General features: G+C 47.6%; 1 protein-coding gene across 1 annotated transcript in view; it reads left to right on the plus strand.

Moving 5' to 3' along the window:
* The first annotated feature begins 976 nt into the window (after positions 1–976).
* Positions 977–11516, plus strand: part of PBX4 (pre-B-cell leukemia homeobox 4) — a 55068-nt gene continuing 44528 nt past the window's right edge. The window contains exon 1 of the mRNA XM_010847247.1: positions 977–1128. Within this exon, the coding sequence (XP_010845549.1) occupies positions 977–1128 (152 nt within the window). The remainder of the gene's footprint in view (positions 1129–11516) is intronic.

The raw sequence follows: 11516 nt of genomic DNA on the forward strand, positions 1-11516 counted from the left end.
GAGTGGAGTGTCTGAGAAGTTAGGATCAGAGATGTATAGGTTCCTGAGGGATGCTCTGAGACATGGGAGCCTATGAAAAGGGGAGAGGGGTGGGCTCTGGCTCTGAGCAGGAGCGGTCGCTCTGAGAAAATGCGGAAGGCAGAGATGTGAGAGGTGGGAGTCTCGAAGCAGAGCAAAACCGGCGTCGCCCTCTCCGGCTGGAAGAATGTGTGCTTAGTCGCTCAGTCCGATCCCATGAACTGTACCCCGCCAGTTCCTCTGTCCATGGGGATTCTCCAGGCAAGAATACTGGAGTGGGTTGCTATGCCCTGCTGCTAAGTCGCCTCAGTCGTGTCCGACTCTGTGTGACCCTATAGACGGCAGCCCACCAGGCTTCCCCGTCCCTGGGATTCTCCAGGCAAGAACACTGGAGTGGGTTGCCATTTCCTTCTCCAATGCATGAAAGTGAAAAGTGAAAGTGAAGTCGCTCAGTCGTGTCCGACTCTAGCGACCCCATGGACTGTAGCCTACCAGACTCCTCCGTCCATGGGATCTTCCAGGCAAAAGCACTGGAGTTGGGTGCCATTGCCCTCTCCTACTCCAGGGGATTTTCCCAACCCAGGGATCGAACCCAGGTCTCCCGCATTGCAGGCGGATTCTTTAAGGTCTGAGCCAGCAGGGAAGAGGGAGGGGGTTAAAATGGAAAGCGCCGTTGCTCAGCAACCTCCAAAAGAGTCCTAGGCCGTTGAGAGGGGCTGGTGGGGGCGTATCTGTGGGCGGGGTGAGGCTGCTTGGGCGGCGATGGTTGGCTGGTGGCGATAGTAGGGCGTGTCCCTGGGCGGGGCGCCATCGCCTGCCTGGCGGCGGTTGGCCGTAGGCAGAGGCGAGGGGCGGGGCTCCGGGGTGCGCGCGCGGGGCGCACGGACCGCAGCAGTTGGCTACGACGTCCGCGCGAGCTCTCCAGTCTCCCCAGCTCCTGGTTGAGCACCCGCAGCTCATGGACGCTCCCCAGCGCCCGCCGCGCCCCGCGCCGCCACCGCCTGCCCCGCGCCGCTCGCCGCCTGGGCCCCCACCGGGCTCCAACACAGGCGACGTCCTGCAGCAGATCATGGCCATCACCGACCAGAGCCTGGACGAGGCGCAGGCCAGGTGCTGGCGCGGATTCGGCGGGGGGCCATCTAAAGTCGCTTCTCTGAAGGGGGCGGGCCGAGGGGCCAGGACCGGGGCAGCTGGGGTCGTGAGGGGTGAGGAAGGTGCAAGGTGAGAGATGCTATGAGTCTCTGGGCGGAGAGAGGGAGGGCAGGGCGCATGGGAGGGGGAGGCTTGAGGAGGACTGAAGCCGGATTCTGAGGCCGAAGGGACGTGAGGGGTTAAAATGGAACGGATTGAAAGGGGGCTTATGGAGCTAAGCAGTTGAGTGATAGATTTTAAGAGCTCGTCCTGAGGTGAGAGGGATGAGTTTAAGGAGAGTTTGTGGATGGAGAGGTTTATGGTGAAAGGTGGTTTCAAGGTTTATGGAATTGTTTTGGAGATGAGGGGTTTGGAGATGATTGTTTTGGAGATGAGGGGTGTAAGGGCTGAGAGGTGGGTACACACAGGATTTGTGAATAATGGACAACGGAATGAAATCGGTGGTACTTACGAAGATGGGTAATTAGGGGGGCTGGTAATGGAGAATGAGTTGTGGGAAATAAGACTGGGGAATAAAGAGAAAGGCGATGGCACCCCACTCCAGTACTCTTGCCTGGAAAATCCCATGGACGGAGGAGCCTGGTAGGCTGCAGTCCATGGGGTCAGGAAGAGTTGGACATGACTGAGCGACTTCAATTTCACTTTCACTTTCCACTTTCATGCATTGGAGAAGGAAATGGCAACCCACTCCAGTGTTCTTGCCTGGAGAATCCCAGGGACTGGGGAGCCTGATAGGCTGCCGTCTGTGGGGTCGCACAGAGTCGGACACGACTGAAGCGGCTTAGCAGCAGCAGCAGCGGCAGCAGTCATTTGATTTGGGAATGATCCAGTAAAAAAGTTAGTGGGGAAGCTGAGTGGAGACAAAGGATCCCCCTTTTTTTAAATTAATTTGGCGAATATTTGTTAGATACTATGTGTGGGGCACAGAGCTGGGTGCTGACATAGTCACTGTTCTCAAGCTAATGGTTTGAGAGAGAGAAAATAATAACAAAACTAAGTTGTGAGAAAAACTGTAAGTAAAGGGATGGAAAGCTGTGGGAAGCCAGGTGGAGAGGGCTCCGCACCTTCAGAAGCCCCAGGGTGGGAAAGGGCAGGAAGAAAGCAGAGCTAGGGACTGAAAGTCCCCAGTAGATTGGAGAGAGTCTGGAACCAGGATCACATGGGGATAACAAGCCTCGGGAAGGAGTCTGGGTTTTATTTCAGGTGTAGTGGGAAAATCAGTGGTTTTTATGTCTCACCTCCACCTACCACTTGTCAGCCAGCTAGGATTGGTTAGAATGTGCTTCACAAGGCAGCCCATTGTGTTTGGGGTCTGCTTGAATTATTAGAAAATAGCAAAGCACTTTTTGGAAGATGAGGTTTTGTTGAATGGGACCTGTTTGGGGTCCCTGGGGATGGGACCAGGGTCTGGAGGTATGAATTGTACAGTGCCTAGAACCTTCTAGGGAGGACAGGTTACAAAGCCAGGTGAACAGCAGCCCCAGAAACAGAGAAGGCAAGTAAAAGATGGATGTGGCAGGCATTCTTCAAACTTTCTTTCCTCTGCTTCTTATAACATGTCAATTCTTTCCAGTTTCAAGGCCTCTATCTGGAAAGTTCAGAGTGTCACATATACATACTTCCACCCCCACCCCCACCCCCTGGAGCAGTGTGCTAGGTGCTACAGACACCAGGATGGCTAAGAGGTTCTCTTATAATAAGCTCATTCAGAAGTAAGGGGTGGGGGAGACTGACTTATAACAGTCATCATAACAGCAGTGTGCTGAATAGAGGTGATTCCTGGCACAAAGAGCTGAGCCGGGAGAGGGTGCCCTTCTGTGAGGCCTTGTCTGCTAAGCCAGTCTGAGAGCAAGGGCATTGTTGTGCTTTCCTTGGTATTCCCAGGGCTGTGAACAATACCTGGCACCTAGTATTCAGTCGAGTTTTGTGGCACTTAGATTCTGAAAGGATTGATTGGAGCTAGGGAAAAGGGAAAACGGGCTTTTCACACCCAGGAACCACAGAAGCAGTGTTTTCTTGTTTGCCAAGTTACCTGTGTTCCTTCTGTTCTAGGCCTGGAGCTGCTTAAGCAGCTTGAACTCTGCTCAGACACGGCCTTCCTCAGGCTTGTGGCACCCCAGCACAGCCCTGAGGCTGCTGCTTTTCTCTTGTCAATCTCAATTCTCAACTCCCTTAGGTAGGCTTTAGAATGGAATGCAGTCACTACTTGATGTTCTCACAGAGAGTCCTTTTTCTTTGAAGCTTAAGAAACTGAAAAGGGAGGGTATGGTACTTGCTTTACCACCACATAGCTGTTAGGTAGCTGATTCCTGTTTTCTTTCTGCGGTAGAAAGAGCGCTGGGGTTTCTATTTTGAGACTTTGGGGAGCTTCACATCTGATCTGCTTCTTGCGTAGCCTCTAGATGAGTTCAGGGCCCTAAAAGTCACCCAAGTCCAGACACCAGTCTTTAGTCCTCTAGTGGGCAGGCCACTTACTCCACTTCGGAGAAACACAGCTTGGGTGGGCCTGTTCCTTGAAAGGAATGGCTACTGACTCCAGTATTCTTGCCTAGAGAATTCTGTGGACAGAAGAGCCTGGCGGGTTGAAGTCCATGGGGTTGCAAAGAGTCGGACATGACTGAGCGACTAACGCTTTAACTTCATTCCTCATAGTAAACCCAGCAGCCAGGTAGATTATCAACCTGGGCAGGGGAGCAAACTGTGTTTTCCTGATTGGCCAACTGGGTGAGACCTTTCTGAGTCATTTTGACCCTGCGCTCTCTCTGTGCCCTGCCAACCCCTTCATAGCCCCTGGAGTCCATTTAGCTCAACTGGCTGGCAAGAAAGAATTTTTCATCTCAGATTTGAGGCCCTCTCAACCGGCTTTGTCCGTGCGTGCGTGTTCAGTTGCTAAGTCATACCTGACTCTGCAGCCCATGGACTGTATCCTGCAGGGCTCCTCTGTTGTGGGATTTTCCAGGCAAAAACGTTAGAATGGGTTGACATTTCCTTCTCCAGGGGATCTTCCTGACCCCCAGATCGAACCCAGTTCTTCTGCACTGGCAAGCGGGTTCTTTACCACTAAGCCACCAGGGAAGCCCACTTTGTCACCATTGAATGTGTTTAAAGAAGGAAAGCATGCCTGTCCTCCTCAAACCTGGGTTTTTCTTACACCCTTCTACGTTATTAGGAAGGCAGCTCCATGTGCCTGTGTGTGATTCATTTCGTCATTATGGCTTCAGCTTGATGGAGTCTTGGAACAGTGAACAGTGTATTGTTCTTCCTTCCGGCTACACAGATAGTAGGTGGACACCGGGGACCTTGGAATGCACCGTCTTAGTTGAAATTCAGCCCTCATCAGCTGGAGACTTCCTGTGTGAGGGATAACCAGTTTCCCTGAATGATCTTCTGACTTTCTTGGGTGATACCCTGAGGTTTTCCTGGAGAGTTTTACAGGTTCTGATTTGGACCTTTCACTGACCATGTCCTCATTCATTTCTTATACGGAACCAGGAAGGCAGAAAATGTTCTCTCATCTGCCAAAGATTTTCTGAGTATATCGCTCTATCACGTATAGCCTTATTTTTTATAATAGTACATTTTACATTTTGAAGTTTACGTAGTTTTTTCATGTGCTTCCTTTGAATACCTTTATGAATACCTTTGAATGCCTTTGTGAATACCTTTGAAACCCTCTATGAAAGGTTTATGAGATTGCCAGATTCGGGTTGAAGCCTCTTTTGTCAGGACTGCCAGGCTCCAAAGTTCTTCCTTCCTCCCAGAGTTCTTAACCAGTGTTTGAATCATGGGCCCCTTTGAAAGTCTGGTGCAATCTCTGGGTCCCCCACCCCACTACCATGGCCCCAAACACTGTGTTTGTATACCACACCTTTGAGAATCCTCAGGCTTCAGGTGCCCTGGGGTCTGAAAGCTGCCAGTCATCAAAGGCTGGTGGACTTACTTTTTGTCTAGTAGTGAGATTCCTAAGAGGTCAGGGTGAAAACTCTGGACCTGGGAAAGCTGACAGGTGAGTTTTGGAAATTTAATAAAAAGGGGCCACACTCGCCCTCTGTGATGGCCCACATTCTGTCTGCAGAGTGTGCTTCTCTCTGAATCTAAATAAACCTACTTCTTACCTATCACTTGTCTCTCACTGAATTCTTTCTGCAATGAGACGTCAAGAACCTGAGCAAAAGTAGTCTATAAAAACTAACCACGCCAAATTTCGCCACTTGCCCTCTGTGATGGCTCGCACTCTGTCTGTGGAGTGTACTTCTCTCTGAATCTAAATATATCCACTTCTGACCTTAAAAAAAAAAAAAAAGGAAGTAGAATGGTCAGCGGTGTCACCCTAGAGGCCCAGCTTCAGGCCTGATGTTCTGGGAGAAGCAGCTAAAGAGGACTGGCCTTCAAGTCATTTTGCATGTTGGAAGGATAGAAGGATTGTGCTGCCAGATTGGCAGATTTGGCTGCTGTGGTCACTTCTTGACCATTTGCTTGCAAGGAAACGCAGGTACTCGCTACACTGTCCATTGTGGTAGCCCCTTGCCATAAATTAAATTAAAATGCATTAAAATTGAGGACTTCCTTTGCATCCCAGTGGTTAAGACTCTGCACTTCTATTTCAGGGGGCACAGATTCAGTCCCTGGTTGAGGAACTAAGATCCCACATGCCATGCAGAGCAGCAAAAAAATAATAATAATTAGAAATAATAAAATGCATTAAAAGTAAATAGAATTAAACATTCAGTTCTTCAGTCACACTAGCTATATCTCAAGTACTCAGTAGCCACATGTGGCTAATAGCTATTATATTAATGAAGGTAAAAAACGTTTCCATCACTGCAGAAATTTCCAGACAACTGTGCTTTAGAGCAATGCGTCTCTCAGCTGCACCTGCAGCAGATCTCTGCAGAAATCCTGTTGCGTTGCAGATTCTGATGTGCCAGGTCCCAGTGGGGCCAAAGAGTCCACATTTCTAACCATCTCCCAAGGGTGCTGATCCCTGACCACCCTTGGAGAGGTTGGACTCTCAAGAGTAAGAATGAAAAAAAAAAAAGAGTAGGGATGAGAGTGTGTCAGTTACTTCAGTTTTCATGGATCATTTTACCTTGTTTTGTTGTTCATTCGATAAGTAGTGTCCGACTGTTTGCGACCCCATGGACTGCAGCATCCCAGGCTTCTCTGTCCTTCACCATCTCCCAGAGCTTGCTCAAATTCACAGCCATTGAGTCAGTGATGCCATCCAACCATCTCATCCTCTGTCATCCCCTTTTCCTGCCTTCATCTTTCCCAGCATCAGGGTCTTTTCCAATGAGTTGGGTCTTCACATCAGGTGACTGAAGTTTGGAGCTTCAGCTTCAGCAACAGTCCTTCCAATGAATATTCAGGGTTGATTTCCTTCAGGATTGACTGGTTTGATCTCCTTGAGTAGATGGTTAATCTGACAAATGGAAATTATTTTTTGAGCCCAAATTGTGTGTGGGCATAAGGAATTTAAAATTAACCACCAGAGTCACATATTAGCATTGTTTTGCCTACTTAATATAGAAAGAAAATTAGAAATGAACCAAATAAAAATCAGAAAATAGTTGATGTTTTCCCCGCTAGATGATACTTTTGATCTGGGGGCTGGGGCCCTGTTGTTTCAGGGTCTGTTTAATTTCCAGTCCAAGGAAATCAGGTTTTAGAGGCTCCAGGCGTTGTTTCTAATATTTCCTGTACATAGGAAATGGCAACCCACTCCAGTGTTCTTGCCTGGAGAATCCCATGGATGGAGAAGCCTGGTAGGCTGCAGTCCATGGGGTCGCACAGAGTCGGACACAGCTGAAGCGACTTAGCAGCAGCAGCAGTCTATAAAACCACAGCTCAAATTTGTGTTAGTTTGTAGAATTTGAGTATAATAGCAAATGACCAGTGGGGAATGGTACTCAGGTTTTTAGGGCAAAAAAGCTTTAAATATAACAAATGAAATATGACAAAGAGGGACTCCTAGTGATCCAGTGGTTAAGAGTCTGTGCTCCCAATGCAGGGGTCCTGGGTTCAATCCCTGGCTGGGGAACTAGATCCCACATGCCACAACTAAAAGACCCTGCATGCTGCAATTAAGACCTGATGCAGCCAAATAAGAAATTCATTAATAAATGAAAATTTTAAAAGGGATTACAATGCAACAGATGAGATTATATGATTAAAAAAAAATCACTATTATACATGTGTTAGGAGCTAGCTATACGGCATATGGAGTGGTGTACCTGAAACTAAAAAGGTTATATTTACAGGTTGGCTTTTAGGCAACGTAACGGACACTTCAATTAGGACCTTCATAGCTTTCCTTAGGAAGAAACAATTTTTAATTTGATTTTTACTTCTATGACTTGTAAGATATTTTCTACTGGTCAAAATTTGTAAGACTTGCTTAATTCCTCCAGTATTTCTGCAGATTTTACTTATAATATGGATTAAGTTCTGAATATTAAAAGATGGTGATGACATAAATTTGACTATTCTTAGAACTTACTCAAATGGCGAGGCATGTGCTGTCAAATGAATGGTGTGGCTCTTGTCTCGGTACCTCTGGGATACTAAATATGGGAACACAGACCATTAGAAGTAAGCATGTTAGTGCATATCAGAGAGCATTCAGCCTTTCAGCACACCCGTCAAAGAATGCAAGGAGTCAGAAGAGGAATTTATGGTTCGTAATTTCCTAAAGCCAGATAGCATTAGCAAGAGAGGATCTATTAGTCCAAACCCGGGAAGTAAAATTTCAGCTCTAAAGTTTTCTGTTTCACCACCCTTAAGGAGGTTCTGTAAATGCAGGTCGCCTTGGTGCCCGGCAGTCTGTGTCCTTAGCCTGCTTGCAGGCTTTAGCTCTGCTCCTAGCTTACCGCACTGAGCTTGACTTGGTCTAGTGCCGAAGGAAAGCCTTGCTGCCCTTGGTGTACTTTTCCCAAGAGTTGGACTTTGCTGGTTTTAAAATGATTTCCTGAAGCTATCTAGGATCACAGCAAAATCCCTTTTGAAGTGGTTTTATCAGTAAGTAAAGCAATATGTGAGTGATTCAGAAAAGTTTCATAAATGAGCAGGTTTCGGTCATTTAAGTGAAAGTGTGACTTTCCTGGTGACTCAGACAGTAAAGAATCCACCTGCAATGCAGGAGACCTGGATTCTATCCCTGGGTTGGGAAGATCCCCTGGAGGAGGGCATGGCAACCTACTCCAGTATTCTTGCCCGGAGAATCCCATGGACAGAGCAGCCTGGTGGGCTACAGTCCCTAGGGTTGCAAAGAGTCGGACACGCCTGAGTGACTAAGCGTAGCACAGCACTGAGCACCTCTTTCAGAATACAGTGGTTGATGATGATGACGACAGCCATAATTTCTGTCTCTCATTTAAATCTCCCAAAAACCCTAGGAAGTGGGTGGTTTCACTGAGCTTCTAGAAGAGGAACTGGACCTGAGTAAGAACTTGCCTGAGGGTGTGGGTGGTTGGAGATTTGGCCTTATTCTCTTGAACTCTGGTGCTGACCTGCTGTGCTCCCTGCTTCTCCCAGTGCCCCACGGGCTCCCTAGAGCATGACATCACTCAGAGCAGCTTGGAGCGGATCCAGTACTGTGGAAGATTAGAAAGCTGGACTGGAGCATCAGAGGCTGTTTTTTAAAGTTCATTCTTAAGCATTTAATCTCAACTGCTCAGTAACCTTTCCTTTTGTGCCAGGTTCCAGGGATACAGCAGCGAGTCCCAAAGGCTCACAGTTCAGGAGAGGCAGACACTGCAGAATGCAGTGCAGGGGCGACCAGAGAGAGGGTGATGAGGAGTTGATCAGCCAGGGCAAGAGAGACTACCTGTCAGCAAGAAGAGAGCCCATGGAATGTGCACCTGGGACACCAGAGTCCAGCTGAAGTCAGGCTGGGTGTCAGAAGCATCCCCCGAGGAGATGACTGTGGCCTGGATGAGAGGCTTTGCCTAGGCCAAGGAGGCAACAGTATTCCAGGCTGGGGCAGGCATGAGTGCAAGGAAGGCATGGAACATGTGGTTCTATCAGACCTGAGTGGAGGGCACAGCCTTCAAGGAGGGGACTCAGTGGGGTGACTGCCTGTCTTCTCTGCTGTCCAGTCAACCATGAATTCCTTGCCAAGCACCAAGGAAGGAATGAGCATGAAGTTTATTCTGTTCCTTGTATAAGTACTTCTTGAAGTACTCCAGCCTTTCTAAGGTGTTGGTCCTGGATCAGAAGAAAGTTGAGTAGTCATTGGCTCTTCTCTACCATTCATTCTTCAGAAATGTCTTAAGACACTCATTTCTCTTGCAGATTGAGCCTTCCAGTGGTTTAAGGACTCTTGCTCTTAGTTCTTCTTAAAGCAACTTTCTTCTTTATCACTTTCTCCTGCCCAAGTGTAGTGTTTCCCCACCCCCTCACTTTGGCCATGTCATGAGGCTTGCAAGATCTTAGTTCCCCAACCAGGGGTTGAACCCAGGCCCCAGCAGTGAAAGCGCCAATGTCCTAACCACTGGACCTCTAGGGAATTCTCCAAATGTGGTGTGTTCTGGCCATCATCCTCTCTGATTGTCTCTCTCATCATGCAGCGTTATTAAACTCCTTAATATGTTCTCTTCATACCTAGAGCGGATGAGTGTCCAGGAGCTCAGCCCTGTAACAGAGACCAGGAAGGAGGGGCTCCCAACCGAGCCCTGTGTGCCTTTGGCTTCTCTCTCTTCTTTGGCCGTGGAAGCCACAGTCCTCACCCTAGTTTTTGATTCTCCACTTGCCCTACTTCAGCCTAGAGCTGTCGGAGCTCTGCCACTTTTCATTTCTCCTCTATTAGTTTGACGTCTCTGCCTTTCCTTCAGTAAAATTCAACAAATCTTTGTTCAGTTATTGTGCCAAGCGTGGTGCTGGCCTGGACTTCCTGAAATGTGTAAGTTGAGGCCTTCATCATGCCCAGGCCAGACTTGGTAAGCTCTGTCAATAGAATAGAGGAGGGAGTAATGAATCCAGGCTGGGATAGGCCAAGCCATTGGAGTCTTGGACTTGACAGAAAGGTAGGACTTCCCCAAGACCCCTGGAGAAGGGAACGGCTACCCACTCCAGTATTCTGGCCAGGAGAATTCCGTGGACTGTAGAGTCCATGGGGCTGCAAAGAGTCGGATGTGACTGAGCAACTTTCACTTTCACTTTTCACTCTCAAGACCAGTGGAGGGAGCAGGTCAGAGAGATGCTGGTGAGGAGCCTCAAACACTTTGCTGAGGGGTTGACCAGATAGTGAGTAGCCATTTCATCTTGTGCCCAGAGAGATTCTCATCTCTCCATGGTTTTCAGTAAGAAATTTCAGGGCCGTGTCAATCGTGACCAGTCCACATGTAAATTAGGAAATAAGAACATTGAAATGAGCTTTACGCAGTCTTAAACTTACTCTACATAAAGGTTGCTCTTTCATTCAAGTCCTACAGGATTTTTCTTGTGTTGTATTGAACACTTTTCCTTGTTTCCTGGTGCCAAAGTTAGCTCCTGATACAAGGCTTCATTTTGCTAAAACTGCTGTAATGATTTCCATGGTTGAACTTGGGCATCAGGACATAGTCTCAACTCCTATTTACTTATCTTTTTTTGTTTCATTGTGTATACCTTTGTTTTTTGAATGACTGTACAAATGATTGATGGCACCTACTATAGTCTGATTCTTCCTAGTTTACTAAGAAGTTTATTTTAAAATGCCAGGGGCATCTGCCTCCTGGACTGCATTCGCTTCTGGAGCTCGGCACCCTCTGTGAGTTTCTAGGTTTTCCATCAAGATTTTATTTCCTCAGGGTAGGGACCATGTCTTCTAATTGTTGTTCTTCACCTCGGTCTGTCTCCAGGAGACAGCTGGAGCTGTCAGCTAAAACAGTTCTTCAGAAATGAAAATAATTAAGGGGATGTGATTCCGTCTTTTGTTGAGGTATTCGATCATTGTTGTTCTCAGGGAAGTTTTTTCAAGAAGTATCCTATTCTAAGAGATAAGATCTCTGGATGTATCTCTAAGTCAAATTTCTCAATAGTTTAAAATGAGAGCTTGTTCAGGAAATAAGAGAGAAAAAGATACATCGTGTGTTTTCACTTTTACGTGGAATCTAAATAATAAAGCAAGTGAACAAACAGAACAGGAACAGACCCACAGAGAACAAACTGGTGGTTACCAGAGGGAAGAGGGCGGGGGGGCTAAATGGGTGAAGGGGGTGGAAAGGTGCAAACTAGTAGCTGTGAAACAAGTAAGTTATAGAAACCTGTGTGCAGGTCAGGAAGCATCAGTTAGAACTGGACATGGAACAACAGACTGGTTCCAAATAGGAAAAGGAGTTCGTCAAGGCTATATATTGTCACCCTGC

Source organism: Bison bison, unplaced genomic scaffold (genome assembly GCF_000754665.1).
Source record: "Bison bison bison isolate TAMUID 2011002044 unplaced genomic scaffold, Bison_UMD1.0 scf7180017864248, whole genome shotgun sequence".
Classification (NCBI taxonomy): Eukaryota; Metazoa; Chordata; class Mammalia; order Artiodactyla; family Bovidae; genus Bison; species Bison bison.